Source organism: Oryzias latipes, chromosome 9 (genome assembly GCF_053564925.1).
Source record: "Oryzias latipes strain Hd-rR chromosome 9, Olatipes_Hd-rR_3.1".
Lineage (NCBI taxonomy): Eukaryota > Metazoa > Chordata > Actinopteri > Beloniformes > Adrianichthyidae > Oryzias > Oryzias latipes.
Window position 1 is genome coordinate 29,890,138 of NC_136245.1, and position 18,189 is coordinate 29,908,326.

The 18,189-nt window shown below is 39.7% G+C and overlaps 1 protein-coding gene across 4 annotated transcripts in view; it reads right to left on the reverse strand.

Moving 5' to 3' along the window:
- si:dkey-193c22.1 (uncharacterized) overlaps positions 1 to 18,189 on the reverse strand; it is a 35,690-nt gene that overhangs the window by 6,679 nt on the left and 10,822 nt on the right. For 2 of the 4 annotated variants that reach the window (XM_078953261.1, XM_078953263.1), the window contains 2 exons: positions 13,348 to 13,442; positions 288 to 3,908 (listed from right to left, as the gene is read on the reverse strand). In XM_078953261.1, the coding sequence (XP_078809387.1) occupies positions 288 to 289 (2 nt within the window). In that variant the 5' untranslated portion in view covers positions 290 to 3,908; positions 13,348 to 13,442. The remainder of the gene's footprint in view (positions 1 to 287; positions 3,909 to 13,347; positions 13,443 to 18,189) is intronic. The other 2 variants (XM_078953262.1, XM_078953264.1) reach the window with 1 other exon arrangement.

Below are 18,189 nucleotides of genomic sequence, written 5' to 3' on the forward strand. Positions count from 1 at the left end.
AATAAACCAAATATGAAGTCGTCACTAACGAGAAGAGCAAGCTGATGTTTGACCACCAGGGGGAGACAGATCCCTACTTATAAGAACTGAAGTTTCCTAAACCTTAATGTTAAGAAGTTTATCATTTCAAGTCAAAAAGGAGAAGGGCTACATTTGCGAGCAAAAGAATATTCAAACATGAATGATTAAATGTCTGAAATGTGATTTATTGCAGTAAGGTTTGGTTTTATGTTTGAAACATTCATTTCTACATTTGGCTTGTAAATCCAGAAATCCTATAAACTTACATGACTGTGTGGTTTCATTGGCCTTAGCCTTGGAAAACCTTGTGTTCAGCTCTGCACATTCATGGAAAGCAGAGCAGCGTAGAAGCTCTGACCATCTTGAGGGTTCGTGTTTTGTTTGGCCCCGTTAAGCAAAGACTTCAGCCCTGAGTGGGCGTGCGGTTGTTCTTCCATTTGCCACGTTGTGGGGAGTCCCAGGTGTTCTTGTGCGTAAGCCACAGTGGAACCGAGACCCTCACTGAAAGGCAATCATTCAGCCTTCAGAATGAGCCGAGTCAGCTTTTCTGACCATTTTAGTAAAAATAAAATCATAGCATTTTAATCTTTACCTGTTCAGCATTTTATTACCTTTAGTGGAATTGTTTTATGCAGAGTGTTATAAAAATGAGAGAGCAGCAAAGAACCTGAAGTATACCATTCTTCTCTGCAGCGGCATGTGGATGAGCACGCACATTTTCAAACAGAGAGATCACAAATGACAAAATGACAGTCATGACATGCATTCTATACGAACTTCATGTTAAATTTAGGAGGAAAATTTCTCTCATCATCATGCAAAACTTGAAACTCAGGAAGAAACAAAGTCTGTTTTTGACTAACTTTCTGGAAAATAAATCAAATATTAGGTCTGTCTTCGGCACCATCACAGGCAGCCTAAATAATTAAGCTCAAATTTTCCTGAAGCTAAAACATGAATTTATCTGGATGCAGAGGAAAGGTTCGTTCTTTTCTTTCATTTTCTGTTTAACCTATACCTGAATAAAAACGTTTCTGCACAGAGCTGCTGACATGTGGCGTCAGATAATGTTTTATTCAAATTCTGGATGCTGCAGCCCTTCCAAACCCGTGAGCTGATGGATTTTCATGCACCCCCTGCCCGTTTGCTTGAATTTTGAGGGAATTCAACAACAGATTTCTCACTCAAGTTTCCCAAGATCCTTTCTCAACAGGTTAAACTGTTTAAAATATGTTCTTTGGAATTCTGCCCTGAGAAACTGATCTGTTTCTGTTTTTCTGGAAAGACTGAACCTCAGGGGTGAATCATCTTTCTCAGTTTCTTTAGTTAATCCCTCATTTTACATCTTCAAAAAAAGGGTGAATTACTTCAGAGTCTGTAGTTTTTTTTGTTGCTTCTTCTCAAACATTGGAATTACAAACAATTGAAACTTCCAGACTTTTGATGGATCGTTTCATAGAAACTGTACTTCCACTCTGATGACTCATGCAAGACGACGGCGTTTAGTGCGTACAGTAAAGAATGAAGAAACTGTCAGGAACTGTCAACAGTGCAATCAGGAGATCAGTCAAAATCAAACAGTCTATATTATAGATGCAAAAATCTTGTCTTACTGAAGGAAACACAGCTTCCGTAACAAAAATGGGGAGGCTGATTTGTCTGCAGGGATGTTCTGGACGCTTTTCTGAAAAGACTCTTGAAAGTTTCAGGCTGGTTTTCTGTGGCTTTCCTCTCAAAGATGACCTTCATTCCACTCAGGTGAAGCAGGCGTTTTAAGCCCTATCACCTTGGAATGCTGTTTCTCTGCCTTAAATCATTCCTCAGACTCAGAATGAACACGTTTTTTTTTTTTTTTAAATATTCCTTTTAAAAGGACAGACAGTCTTCTAAAAACTATAAAGAAGTATTGTTGTTTGAGCTTCTGATGTGTTCTGTGACAAAAACATTCTAACCTGCGGTTTGTGAGTGATGTTCAAAGCTGGATTGTTAAGTCGTGCGAGGCCTGTGAGGTGATTAAGGAAAAATGTGGCCATGGCTTATTCCACACCTGTGACCCAAAACTGCTTTGATACAAAAGACATTCGTTTTTGTTGTCCTGATCTGAACCCCTTCACGCCAAATGTCGCTGATTCGTAGCGCGCCATCTCATCTAGGACTCCACCAGCTTCACCTTGAATGGAAAAAAATACAGAACATTTTTATACAATTGGTAATAAGGTCGAGCAGAAAGGAGTTTTTGCAAAGTGTTGTCACATCTACCTTTTTTTTAAATGTCTTTTATGGTGTGACAGAATTATTGCGTGACTGGGAGGAGCTGGATGATGTGATCTGACCGGGATCCTACAAATATTTATTTGCTTTTTTATGCAGAGTTTTGATTATTTATGAAATAAAATTGTCTAATTTCTAGTCAGATTACATTATTTCATTTGACAAGTGACAAAATCATAAACAGGTATAATTTTACTGATAGAATGATACATTTGAAGAATGTATCATTCTATCGGTAGTCTTTCAATTATGATAACACTGGTTTTAGCCAAAATAAAAAAAAATAACGTTCTTTTGGACATAATTATCTTTGGAGCGGCAGAAGTTCTTTAGAATTTTACCTTCGAGGTGTGGGTGGGACCTTTGGTACGGAGTAAGCCTTCCCTCATTTCCCATCATCCTTTTGCTTACATGCTCTCCTGCTGGCTTACAGGAGAAACCGATTATGTACATGGATCTAGTCGTCTACAAGTGGAGCGTATGGCCCACCAATGGTGGATTCTACGTCACAATTAAGCTCTTTTGTCAACTGTTCCTGGTTTTACAACAATTTGAATAAATAAACACTTTCTTTATCAGCTTAGTTTTCTTTATATTTGTCCTCCATCGTCAAAAAATGCGACAAGAACAAGTTCAAATGACCAAAATGGTCGTATTGGACAAGGTCTTTAATTAAGGAGAATTTACTCAAATTAAACACATTTGCCATCAGAACAAAAGGTCAGGAGCTTTATTTGCTTGTTATAAGCAGTTTTAGCCTTATCTATAGGCAAATTCTTTTTTACTTTTTGCATATTTCAAGTGAAAGTTTTGGTCAGGAACGGGTTTTAAAGGACTCAAACTGCAGGAGACCACCCTTAATGTCAGGAACTCAAAACTTTGATAAATAAAAGTGGAAAAAGCAGATGTGAAGGATGCATTTTACACAAACACACAACAATTAATGTTCCCATCCTCATCCTCATCATGAAAAACCAGCATCTTCTCTTTCCGTCAACCTTCATCCTTTGCAACTTCTACCTCAGTATTATTGTCTTTTGCTGTGTTGTCACACCAATCATCAATGAGAAGAGCTTTCTGAATAATTCACGGTTCCATCTTCTTGCATGAAGTATCCAAAGCTTAAAGAGCTTTGTTCTTGTTCCTTGTAGGTCTGCATGTTAGAACACGTTTCTTGTAAAGTTTAATCCAAATTTGAAAGCTGCTTCAGTTTCTCACCAACATTATTAGAGCCATTAAAGCTTATCATGTTTAAAAATACAATACATCTTTTTCAAGTTTCAGCAATAGTTTGAGATTTTAAATGCAGTTAGAAGAAGTTCCAGAAAAGTGTTTTTGAAAAAGTTTGAACAGATGTCTTTTTTGTTTGTATGTCTGCAGTCCAAACATGTTTTTGAACTGTTTAAACACAACCTGTTTACTTGTTCACGTGAAACATCACTGTGACTGACCCCATGCTCCCCCAAAAGCGCCTCATTGGTGCTGAGCCAGGAGCCAACCGTGCAGCCTCCCTTCTCTGCACCACCATTTCCAAACTCCAAACATTCACTGCCACCGAAGAATTCTACTCTCTGGGCTCAGAACTTCCAGACACAGAGCCATCTTTTCATCGGGACCTGAAAAACACAACAGAATGAGGATTGCTTTGACAGAGCAAAGCCATGGAAACTGGCACTCACCACAAGGACCAGTTTCTAGGTATCTCAGTGGCTGGAATCGCAGCCAGAGTCCCACAGACGCCAGAAGCGCAGAGAAGACGGGTTTTGGAGTTAAGGAAGTGATGCTTTTTCTTTTTCTTTTTTTTTTTTTTTTTTTTTTAAAGGGGGCCCTCGGAGAAACAGAGTGGCTATTCTTGTTAGAACCAGTGGATGAATGCTAACAAGCCAGTGAAGATGCTCAAGAATGCACTTTTTTGAAAAAAACAAAAAAAAGAGCAAAGTTTTGGCAAATTAAAGTAGTTGGTGGGGAAACTAATAGAACTAAAACGTGATAAAAACATGCACGTCAGTGTATGTATGCAGGTTGAGTGATGGACTTTTGTCTTTATATAGACCCAACTTTATACAGAGAGTAAGGAGTCCAGTTTCATAGCGTCACCTCTCCTTTCGGCTCTGACTGAGTCAACAGAAGGTAAGAGGTGCCCTCACTGGAACATTCATAACCTCACATGACAGAACGCCGTGAAGAGCAGGGTGATTGAAAAAATAAATGCAAGGATGCAAACAGACTCCTGCATGGGGAATGCACGTCATTGGAGAGTGAATCCTGGGTACGGACATCACCCTGGCCTCCTAAAGACTCAAATAAACATTTGTGGGGAGCTCTGGACTCAAACGTCACAGTGTTCAGCGTGACGGCCCGCCTGCATGCAAACCTGTCATGTTTTCCTTCACCTTGCTTGCTTTGAATTCTCGCAGCCTTCAAAGAAGACATGCTTTAAATCAAAAGCGCACCTACAGAAGTGCTAATTATAAATAGGCAGTCAGTGACAGTTCAACTATGTGTGTTAAATTCTAAGATTACAGCTGTCAAAATGCCAGCAGTGTTGGACTGTGTGCCAGAGGGCCCCACGCATGAAAAGGAGCGGATTCTGCCTCTGCTGTGTGAAATTTGGACAGTTTTACAAGTGAACTCGTCTGAAGCACAGAACAAGCGTGTAATTGATGGTTGTGGGGATAAAAGGGCTGTGTAGTCAGATCACTATCAGCTAATTATTTTGCAAAAGAGAAATCCAAAAATCTGAAAGGTCAAGATGTCAAGAACTTATCACCTAAAGGAGAGAAAAAGCATCAATTAAATCAATAAAATGTCCAATTTAATTAAAACTATTGGCAAATCTGAGGGGGAGCCAGTTCTCATACCTGATTGTATATAGCCTTGTTTCCACTCAGCGGTACGGTCCATTCCGGTTTTGTGAGCATTTCCATTCGAAAATGGACCAAACCGTATAATTTCTGGACCCTTGTTGGTTGTAGGTCAATAGAAAAATGAAATGTACCGTTTGGGCGGAACCACTGTCGTCACACAATGAAACCTGTTGATTGACGAAAGGTCATTACGACATAAGAAAGTGCCAAACCATCGCCAGCGTATTCCTCTTCACCGCCTGCAATCTTCTCTCAAACAACATTAAATGACTTGTATAGATGAAGTCCCAAAAGCCAAGCAGAAAAAAACGAGCTGCTGGATGACCTCTGTTGTTGTTGTAGATAGCTTCACTTTGCTGTAGTCGCAGTACTATGACGCAAAGCTACAGCATTGGTCTACACGGCGCATGCGGCGTTACGGCCGGTCCAACTTTGAGTGGAAACAGTCGCCTGAATTGCCTGGGCCATTGTAAACTGAACCGGACCGTGCTGTACCGCTCAATGGAGACGAGGGCCTTAAGAACTGAACCGAGTGAGCATGATGTCACCCATAGAAAACAGTTCACTCCTGGCTCAGACTAAATGAAGTCAATTAGGAAAAACATTAGGAATAGCAAGAGCAGAGCGAGAATGGTTATTCTGACAAATAGAATGACTAAGTAACCGCTGTTTATTTCTCAGTCGAAGTCTATGGGATTTTGGCATCTTGGAGCAAGCGGGTACTTCCTGTTTGGGAAGCAAGGGGCAGCGGGGAACGGGTCACTTAGTCCAGTTCTTCTACATAGTCCATGATAACACCCCATATGGAGAAAACTGAAGGAAAACTTTTTATAAAAGTAAGGACACGAACAAACCTCCAGATCAGGCCACTATCAGTTATGTTTCTTCAAAGAGATCCAAAGTTTTTGTAGTGGAAATACACTAGTCAGACCCAAAATACTTGAACATTTTATGGAGGATAATTTCAGTTATAAATCAACTCAAGTGCATTTAACAACCAACAAAACATGCATCCATCCCTTTTCCAAATCTAATTCCAGTTCAGCGTCACATTTTCATTTTAGCCAACACTGGACAGCTCGCCAATACATTCCAGGAAAAAATGTGACCATTGAGTGCTAAAAATTAACCTGGGTGGACTGATGCTTCAGGGTTTGGGGGCTCAACTCAAGTGCCCCAAAACAAGCTTTCAATATACTTTCGGCTGGCCAGTACAAGATTAAACAAATTCATATACAACAAACATCCTGTGAAACAGACATCCATCTTCTGATTCCACTGAATCCTTTTTTGGGGTCACAAGACTGCTGGAGTTGGTCCCAGAAACTGTTGGGCGAGGGCCGGGTCCACCCTGGAAAGTTCGCCACTCTGTCAAAGGGCACATGTGGAACAGGTCTTTACTCTATCTCCTTTAAAAATAGAAACAAAGTTCACACTCAGCCCAGAGACACATCTGTCTTTATCTGTATCTCTATAAAGCTGCCTCGTGTAATCACACACCCATCTTCCAGGGTCTCGTGTTATCACACACACACAAACACACTCACACAGTTGTTACTCACCATCTCCGTAAATGCCAAACTTCCTATCTCATAGATTGTTGGACACACAGTTTTGACACACAGGCTAATGATTAGATGATAATGTGGTATCTGCTTTGCTGAAAATAAGCCTCCATTGCATACTTTTGGATTGAAAATGCTAATTTCTTTGCTACTTTTTAAATTCTTCTGGGAACAATTTATATTCTTTATTTACATGTTCCTCTATATTTCGTGTAACAATGGAGAAAATTTGGAGCGGGATCTAAAACATAACTGGAGTTTGACCCCCCCGATAGATGTGGGGGTCACTGTTTCTCATCGCTCTCCTTTTTTGAGGTATATCTCCACCGGTTTGAGCCCTTTTTCCTTTATTGTGGATTGGAAGAAGTTCAACAACAACAGAACGAACAAATTCAACAACATTTACAGCTACTTCTTAACAGTAACATATAATAGAATTTAACATAACTCTCAGTAACGTCTACCTTTTCTTGGTAACAAAAAGATGAGTTTGTGAACATCCTAAATAAATTCAAATACAAACTTTATTTATAAAGCACTTTTCATGCTGCAGCAACACAAAGTGCTTTACAGGTTTAAAACAATAAAAAAAAAAGATTAAACACACATATTGAAATGAAAGGAATTTAAATGATACAACTTCTTACACACATGTATTTTTGTTTCCATAATTAATTTTAATGTTGTTATAAGAACCAAAATTAGAAACTCTGATGTATAAATGACATTGTAGTTTCATCCTCTCATTGGATCAAGATTTGATTTGATATTTTGGTTCAGACCCAATAAACACTCACAACTGCCCTTACAGATGGACACGCAGGAAAAAAATTGAAAAAAAGAAAAGAAATATCAAGGTAGTGCAACGCTTGGTGAGCCTTTTGAGCAACAATATTCATACACAATTTCTTCTAAATGCATGCTGAGTCCGACAAGTCATGGTGAGCACATACAACACACACGGGCAAGTAAGGGTGAAGTAGTTGAGACGCAAGCAAACGTGTCAAATCGATTTTTCATTTTTTCAACCCACCCAAATCCAAGAAATAGTAAGTTGCCAACCACTCACCTTAGCAACTGCTAAAATGTGGCGTGAGGGCACCGTACAACAGCATCACCTGTACGTCATGACTACATGCAACTTACAAAAGCCTTACGAACACCTCATGATGCGCTTATACACAACGATGGTACATTCCGTTTTTAATGACATCCCTTAAGGTTCAGGGGAACTTTAACACACCGGCACTCTCTCCCCTCTTTGCTCTATCCATCCACCCTCCTGTCTCTTGCCGTCCTGTCCTTCAAGACTCCAGTCAAAGAACCTCTTCGGGATCGGAGACCATTCGCCTCGCTTTAGATCCTACTCCAACGCCACGCAGTATCGGCAAGAATACTGATGTCATCGTTCCTGCCTATGAACACTACTACACCGCTGAGAAAGCATTAAATATGTTGGAAGCATAAATTACCTCGAGTTCCGGGTTCCAGCGTCTGCCACACGTAATCATGAGATTTATATCACAAAAAGTTTTTTTTTTTTGGTAAATTCAAAATCAACAGAAAGATCTGGAACCCAACACATATAGTCCAGTCCAGTTAAGGGATAATTACTTCTCTTTACTGCTAAGTTGTGTCAACTTCAACCAGTAAAATAGTTTATTATTGAAAAGTAAGAAGCAAAGTTGATTTGATGACTGTTGAAGCAAAAATGTTTTAACTTTAGGTCCAGTTTTTCCCCCCAAACATCCTTGAAAATTCAAAAAGTGCTGTAATATATGCTGAGTTTAAAAATGGCAGCAATTAGAGTGAGAATTTGCTTCCAAAAACATCTTTCTTTATGATGTAACGAAACAGTTAAACTTGTTTTAGTCTTTTTGCTCACTGCAGGACTTTTACAAAATTGCTCGTCTAGATTTTGTTTTCTTTTTCTTGCTTTCCTCCCTAATTACTAAGATGTAGTATTTTATTTTTCTAGTTTGTGGCTTCATATTCAGACCATTTTGGACCACACTGAGATGCTCTGTGGGCGAGTGCTGGCCCTGAGGCTGAATGTAGATTACATCTTAGACGGGGTAACCCCGCTTCTCACTTCATCAAGCCGGGATGGGATCCAGCCCCCTTCCTCAGCCAACCAGAACCTTTTTCATTGTTATTTCTCTTGTTTGTTTTCAAGGATTTGCTCACGGACTGAAACAGTCACATGTGATATCAGAAAACCCAGTGTGTGCCGTTCAGGTCCTCCTGTTTGCTTTTCAGGGCTGTGGGTGCAGTGAATACAATTCTTCTCACACCATGTTACAGTATCACATACCGCCGTGCCGAAATACCTAGAAATTGTTTCTTACTGCAGCCTGAAATTATTTATTTTTTTGTTCTCCTCACAGACATGGAGGAGATAAGTCCATTGTAAACACCGGCTTTTCTTTCCACCAAACTGTTCAGGCTCAGCCTTCAAACTGCCCAATGGGGAATATTTCATTGTGGATTTATTTTGCCCATGAACTTGATTCCTTAGAAATCCCCATGGGAGCAAAAACCTCAGTGAACTCTAAGAAGGCGATGAGTCCAGGATGGCCCTCTTGGATCTAAATCGCCATGGTGAACGCAGAGACAGTAGCAAACTCTTCACCGAGCTCGGTCTCAAGCATGCTGACATTTAGGTGCCAGCATTCCTCAGAGGATGTTCTCTCATTGTCTCTGCAGTAAATTTACTGGATAAAAAGAGCAATAAATCCAGTGTAATTTAAGAATAAAATACTATAAAAGAAGAACTTGGAATTACCGGAGATTCAGGTTTGTGTCGCAACATGTATCCACAAGTCACCCGGAAAGAATGTTTGTATTGGCTAAAAGCTTGCTTAATAGAAAGATGAAAAAACTTAAAATAACAACTTGTGTCTATCTAAACACTAGAAAGATGCTGCGCTCATTTTGGCAAAACAACCTAAACATTCGCTGAATAGATGGATGCTCAAACCTGCATGAGTAAACCGGAAATCCCAGAAAATGCAAATGAACGTGTCTTTTTTGGAACTGAAATGCCTAAAATGTCCAAAAAAAAATATGCCCAATCTGCTTTAAAAGGGAACCTAACCAGTTTTTTTTTTTGTTACAATTTATGACCAGCAGTACTAAATCCAGCTGTAATGCAGTATGAGTTCCATTAATACTCTTTATAGTTTAACAAGATCAGTGAATCATAACTGTGTATTCTAAAATCTAAATCTCTTTTGAAAAGAGGAAAGGAAACACCTGCTTTTAAAGTCACAGCTTGGCCTTTCACTAAGCAAAAATGGAGATTAATGGGAGATCAAAGCTTGCATAAGACGGTTACCAAACCTTAAAACAAAGGTGACTGTTAAAACCGTGGTGGTAAACTCATTGTGACACAGTTTCTGGACGTTTTCCCTCAGCTCTAAATTTGGAGCACCCATATCAGCTGTCACACACTGAATATTGTTGCTGGGTTTGTTAATCTTTGACCACGTCACATCTGACATTTCGAGCTCCTTCTTTGTGTAATTCTTTAAAACTGTTGCAGAAAACAAAACTGATCACATCCTCTGAGCAAAACTCCATTAGACCTTATTAGGTGGGAAGTAAAAAGATGCTTATTTCATTTAAATTAAAAGAAAAAAAGGGAATGTATAGGATAAAAAAATATTTCTTAAAGGAATCTCAAGGAGTTTATATTTTGAATTAAAGCAAAACCAGTGCGTTTATTTTATAAAGGAGATCTGTGCTTTTATTTTCTATGCTGCATTGGAGAAAAGGGGAAAAACTATATAAATTGTGTTTATTATATATCTGTTCACTGTCATCAATTTAGGATTAACCGCATAACAAAAAGTTTGTGTATTTTTAAACTGTTTATTACAAAACGCCTCATAAAAATCAGATTTTTTTTTTTTTCACAATATCTGGGAACTTTGTAACTTGAACTGCAACGTCTGGCAATGATGTGGTCGTCTCAGCGACAGATGAGAGTAACATCATGTCCGTGGGAAAAGCCTTGATGCTATTTTTAAATACGTACAGTAGATCTAATTTCATATTGACTTTATTAGTCCGTGGATGACACCGACCCAGAGCAGATTAGGTGACCTAAAGGTCAGGAAGTCCATCAGGCTGGAGCATGAGTCAAGTCAGTCATACCAACGTCTAAAGGATTTTCTTGGTTTTTTTTCAGCTGTTTTAGTGTGCATGAAGAGCACACTTCATGAATATTTCACAAATGGATCCTGAAAGGGACTTCATTTGTTTCCTATTGATGACTCACTCTATATAACATTTGGGTAAAAAGAAGATATTACACAAAAATACAAACAATATGAATATTCAGAAAAGTAATATGAGATAAGGTTCACCTCAGAAAACAGATCATACTCCTGAGTATCAGCTGTTTTTACCCAGTCAACTGTATTATAGGACATGTGTTGTTTTTTTTTGGTTTGGCCCAATTGGTTTTCATTTAAATTCTAATTTTTCTTTCTTTTCTTTAGCTTCTTGACTTCCTGTCTTTTTCTTCTGGAACCACACAAACAGTGCAATAGCAATCAGATGTAAAAGTATACATTTTTATTTACCTTTTTTAACCTAAATATTCACAAATCATTAAAGGTGCGATAGCAAAAATTTGTTTTGGTTCCAAAATACAAACCATGACTTTGAATTATTTTACTTGGCCCTCACAGGCCGATTAGGTGCAGCAACTTCTTGTTTCCTTTTAATAAACTTGATGGAATTTCTCTTATTCCTGTCTAAAGTTTATATTTTTTTCTTTTTAAGTCAGGAGGATAAAAACTAAGAAGGTAAAAGTTTTAGAAATTGTCCCATTTTCCAGAAAAAAATCTTCTGGTTTGCAAAAGCATAAAGTCATTAAGACCACAATCACAAAACAAGTTCAACAATGTGGTAATTGATTTATTTCTAATGTAGCAAGATGGCATACAGGCCATGAAAATTAATACATTGTTTTCTTTGCATAGAGTTTTTTTAAGTAATGTAAGCAAACTGGAATTCAGGATGAGCATCATCCATCAAATTGCTGCCGCATCAAGATTAAAATAAAAAAATATGAGGATTTTACCAATTAGAAAAAAAATCACATTTTTAAAAAATTTAGTGACAGAGGAAAAATTAAAGCAGCGCGCAGGTGCCACCTACCCTCTCTGCCCCCCATGACCAACCTAAATGGCTGCTCAGCGGTTTGGCCCTTCAGCCTCCCCCTCTGCCACCCTGGCCACAGCTGCAAGTAACAAATTCATGAAAAAACTAACAGTTTTTTCAAAATGGTGGCTTTCCTGTTAGTTTTATCTTCATGGCAACCATTTGTTTGTTTTCGTTACCTGACGAACAGATCTATGTATGTGTTAAATGAAGGAAACTTTTGGATTTCCTTGGAGGTTGTTTTGTTAACCACGCCCACATTCTTCAAACATATGTCATAATATTTCGTACAGCTTGAGTCAGGGTTTTGTGGATTAAATGTTCACAACATTCCAGCAAAAAATGTGCTAAAAACAGGGGAACGCCACTTTGAGCGCTCGCCACGCTAACGCTTAATCTAAAACTTCTAATACCAACATTTTTTTCTACGTATCTTCCTGATGATGCTATAAGAGTTAGGAGGAGACAGATCCAAATTCCTAAGAGGAATTTAACTTTGTAGATGGTATTGAAGATGTTTTTTACTCAATATGGCGGCATCTTCCCAAGGTTTAAGGTCAACAAAACTTTCGCTGTGATTGAAGACCAGAAATGTGGCGTGTGTGAAATTTTGTCGAGAACTAAAGTTGTCTTCTTCTATATTGTGTGACAGTGAACATTGCCAATTTTCACAGTCTAAAACAAAAGGGCCACCATAGGTCCTCTGGCCATCCCATAATAACTTCAAAATGTTCCTGTGTGTTTTGGTTGGTAGATTTAAAAATATTTTCTTGAGCTTCATACGAGATTTTGATTTATATTTTGAAGGTTTGTCCCACTGTGAGGGGAACGTTTTTGTTGTTGTTTTGTTTTTGGGACGGGTTGTTCGCTTTGCCCAAAATTCATTTTTCACCGAATACTAGGTGTGTGCGCATTTTGGTGAGCTTTTCAGTATGTGGTGGAGGCAACATTTTTGCTCAAAGGCACAATAAGAAAGAGGAATCGTGATAGCAATCTTGTCTTTCTGAGCCAAGATTTCTTATATGGGACATAATAAAAAAAACTAGTGAGCAGTAAAAATATGACAAGTGGAGTAATGTCGGAATATCACAAGCTCATAGTCACAGTGCCGTTGTTTGGCGCCCAAAAAAAACAACTTCATGAACACACGGGCGGATATGAAACCAGGTTAAGGGTTTGTTTTGCGAATGACACTGGAAAGTGTGAGAGATTGAGATTTCACATCCTTTTTATAGATCATTTATGATTAAGCTCTGACAGAAGCCGCCACACAGTTCCACAAATCTTTATGGAGTTAATCAGGATTCAAACTATGGATAGGTCTACATCACCTCAAATACATCCAACTGAATGGCATGTATGATGCTACATCAAATATTTGCACCACTGTTTCCTAGTTTGTGCCACGTTTCGCACAGCAGTGGAGAAAAAAAAAGGATCTTGAGCCTCACCTGATCTTTGCTCCACCCTGCACACCTGGTGTTCATTTCCTTTCTTTATGATCTGCACGTTTCCACTCCTTAAAGCTCTGTTGTCGGACTAAAAGCTGTAAAATAAAAGCAAACAATGCCAGTATAAACCATTCTGATGCGCTGTTTGAATAGCACACTTGACTTTAAGGGATTATTCTTTGTGTGATTTCTAATCCCACTGGTCAAAATGGTGGCATGCACATGTTGCCTTAAAGGCTTTAACTGCATTCCTGCTGCAGTTTTATGATGTGACTTCATGTGGTGCATTTCCTGCCTTTCTGTTTTACCATACTCCAATTATTATGGTTCAAAGATTCATAAACATATTCTTTGGTCATGTTTGGTTGCTCTTTTGTTGATACGTCTTTCTTCACACTGAGGCTTCACAATGGAAGACACAAGTAAATCCAGTAGTGTGGGGGGAGTTTCCACAGCTTTTATGTCTGTTTCATTGGGCTGCCTTTATTGTGCACAATAAAAAACAGAGGTGTCTGTCTGCGACAGTCAAGCCATTTTCATGTTTTATTATGATCTTGTCCACTTTTCTTCTCCTACAAGCTCCTTGAGTTATGTAACTTTAAATTTTGAGTTGCTGGTTTCATTACAAGACTGGGAGATTTAAAAAAAAGATGCAACGGTTCTGCAGGGAACTGGTTGTGCATCTCCTGTTTTTGAGAAGTTTCTTTTCAGCTCCACTGACTACGTTTTGACTTGAACTGAACGCGGTGGCACTTTGATTAAAAACTATCCAGTCGGAGTGTTACTGACCATGCTGCATACAATCAAAAATGGTGTCTTCTATTTTTGTCTACAGCCCAGATGTGTCAAAATATCCTAAACAGCATTTACATTAATTTACAAAGATGTTTAAAACTTATTTTATTATAATAATGTGTAAATGTGGGTATTTTCAGGTGGTTTAAGAGGCAACATCTCCTTATCAAGGATCTACTTGGCTGTCAATGTTGTCTGGAATTAAATTTGTGTTGCACTAACTTAAACTTTTATTTTCTTATAGAGATTCCATCCAACCCTTTCTTTTTTCCAGTTATGACTCATTTTAGGTGCTATGGAAAGGTCGCTTTATTCCGTCGGTGCATCACCTCTGCTAAACACATGAACAGTATTTCTGTTGGGGGCACTAATGTGGTTTTATGGTCAAAGCTAAACTATGTGGGTGGGATTTACTGTTCGAGATCTTCAGTCCTACTCTGACTGTTATCTTTTTCTAGAATTTTCTGCCAGTTATGGGGCATCCTAAGAAAGAAAGAAACCTTTAGCAGAAAAAAAACTAACCTTTATAAATAAAATCTTGTGAAGACAAGTTTTTCATATGAAAGTTGATCGGGCAACGTTAAATAGTGTAGTGCTGTTAAATAGCTCTCCAGCCTGAGTCACATGCACTATTATGGGGGATTGAGCCGTATGAGTACCGTGGGTTTCTGGTTGTTCGAGCCCACAGAGGATCGCATAGGGGAGTGGCTGCATCTCAAGGGGAGCGCAGGTACGTCTCGCAGTTCCTTAGAGGCTCGTGCGGCCACCTTAAGACCTGGGGCCTCATTTATAAACATTGCGTACGCACAAAAGAAGGCGTACGCCACTCTCTACGCAATAGTTGAGATTATAAAAAGCAAACTTGACGGGAAAATGTGCGGTCCTTCATCCTCATAAATAATATATTTAACAGAACGAAATAATGTGCCAAACTGACATTCCCGTCAATGTGTCCGTCTGGCGGAGCAGATATAGGTGCAATCAGACAGACAGATGGATAGATGGAGAGAGATGCATTAATTGTCCACTGGGGAAAGTTGTTTCATAGTAAAACATTTCTTCATAAGCTACAGAATTATGGTATTCATGCATATGCCTTTAGTTTGTTTTATTTTTGATAAAACAATGTTTGGCGTATGTCTCAACCATGCAGAAAGCAACAAGAAATTACATTTGCGCTGAACAATTTCCCATTTCCACGTCGATTATTACCGACATCTGTAGCTTGTCAGATGCAATTAAATAGATGGAAATAAAATGCCCCATCACAATGCGTAATGACGCACAATGGCTGATCTTGCGCTCTTAAAAGATGTGGCAAATGAAAGAATTCGGAGTGAACGCATCTTTAGACCAGTGTTTTTCAACCAGTGTGCCGCGGCACACTAGTGTGCCGTGGGAGATGGTCAAGTGTGCCGTGGAAAATTGCCCTCATTAACTGATCTAAAAGCATTTCCCATCTCCAGGAAATCAGCTCTTTGTTCATCCAAACTGGCCCTGATAAAACACTGAGTAGTTAGGAATATAAACGATCATAAAATACTTTTTTCTTTGTTTTTATTTGATTCTATTAAAGACATTTTGATAAGAATGACGCGAAATAGCTGCAGCTATAACTGTGTAAGGAAAAGTCCCGCAGCTTTTACTGTCTCCACGACTCCACCAATCATTCTTGAAGGCTTAATCACATGTCATCAGTCTGACCAATCAGAAGTGGTTAAAGTCTCCACTTCCTTGTTCCAATTTAGCTCATAACTCACTCAGTTCCGACAAAAACACCAGCTAAAGCTCGTCTTTAGCGGTGTAACTTTCCACAGAATCCGGTATCAGACCGTGGAACAAGTGAACAAAACCATGAAGCTCAGAGACGCGAGTCTTTCTGCCGTTTTCTCACAGTTTTCACACTACATCTCCCATGATGCATTGGCTTAAAGGGACAGCGTTTTGAAAACACAACGAACATACAGTTTGTATGTAACTTAACTTTTATTACATCTTTTAGAAAAACATCTGCAACTTCCTGCTTTTTCTGCCACAATTATCACAAAAATGCACGTCAGATTGCCGGGGGGGGGGGGGGGGGGCTGTAGATCAAAACAGACTATGAGTTTCTGCTTTTTTTTTTTTTTTTTTGTGATGCTGGTGTGCCGCGGGATTTTTGTCAAGGTTAAAGTGTGCCGTGGCTCAAAAAAGGTTGAAAAACACTGATCTAGACAGCAAGGAGACTTGTTGGCAAACGAGGACGAGTGGCTTATGAGCCGGTTCCGACTTCCTCTGCGGGCTTTTGGGGGGGTGTCACCCGGTGCATCTGGCGCGTCGGTGTCCCCCTGCGCCTCAGTCACCACTCCTCTTAAAAGGGATTCCCCAATTATTGCCGCCAGTCTCTCATCAGGAGGGGTCAGCTCCGGTGTCCCCCCCCCCCTCCCCCACACCCGTGGCAGACACGGGTGTGTGTGTGTGGTGGGGGGGGGGGGGGGGATTTCAGCGCTAGACGTTTTTTTGCCTTGACTTTGATGTCCGACCTTTTCTTTTTTATTTCGGCCACGGTCCGAGGTTGTGAGGCTACAGCATTTACGGCGTCTGCAACCGTCTGCCACTCACGTGCCTTTTTGGCATTAGTAATGCCCACACTGTGGCCTCCAAACAACACTTTTCTCCTCTTTTCCACCTCGCCAACGATAACTTCTTCTTCACATTGAGTGAAGTTACGTTTTTTTGATTTCCTCTCTGTGTTTGCCATGGTTTCGCAATCAATGAATATTCATTTGTGGGCGTTTCACGGACTATTTATGGGCAACTATGGGCGTGTCATGAGGCCGCAAAAGCTGCGCAGCATTTAGAATTGGTTGTGATTTATTAAGGGAAAGATGCGTAGGATGTGCGTGCGTGCGGTTTTATAACTCCGAATATTTCTGTGCGTACGCACGTCCTATGTTTCATCCGTACGCCACTTCTGACGCAAATCCTACGCAAAGTTTTATAAATGAGGCCCCTGGTTTGTACGTCCAGGCGATTTGTGTTGGTCGCAGGTCCATCAGAGAGGAATCGCACTGATTCTTACGACATCATCCACAACTGGAATTTTACATCCGCAGTGCAATCACATGCAAATCAATAAACTGGAATTTATTGAAAGTAATTTGAGTGGGTGATAATGGAGCAAACTGTCCAGAAAAATGTATTTTTGGCACTGAAGATGATGAAAACTTTAAGAAAAAAAACAAACTTTACACACACACACACACACACACACACACACACAGAGCAGACAACTAGATATAAAATAGAGCAAGTTACTGGATAGATGTACCATATATCTCATATCTTGCAGCACGAAGGACATTCACCTCTTTATTTTAGTTTTAAGGTATTTTTAGCCTCTGTTTAGCAGATGAATAAACCCTTTCCTCCTCTGTTTCATGGTGTACCTGCGCATTCACAGACACAGCAAGTGTGTGATCAGGATGTCCATGTTACATATAAATCCTGGAGACAATCGCATAGCTTGAAAAGTACAAACGCCTCTCAGAAGTTCATTGCCGTTATCGCGGACAGTCACAAGTAAAACCAGCCAACGTTAGTATGAACTAGACTGCATAATTGTGGTGATGACATGGCTGATCGTCGTGAAGTATACACTGGGCTTCAGGGATGTTATGAAAATGCATCGGGAAGTATTCATGAGGATGATGGAAATTGCACGCACTTATGACGCAGAGATGATGCTGTCATACGGTGTTCATATGCCACACGTCCATATGCAAGTGATATGTATAAACCCATATCTAGGATGTCCACGCAAACTACACTCGGATTGTCCAATATCCTCGTCAGAAACAGTCAGGCTGTATGCAAGGAGCAGACACTTATCTCGTAAATGGAACTGACCAGCTTGCTGTGCAGTGCGCAAGGTTTGGGTGAGGTTTCGTGTCATAATAGTGCTCACTACGACCTGTCGCCCGCAGTATGCCCGTAGAATAAAATGTCTATGAACATTTTCGCTCCGCAGGCTCACCGAGCTAGAGATTCACAAGGGTCAACTGTGTG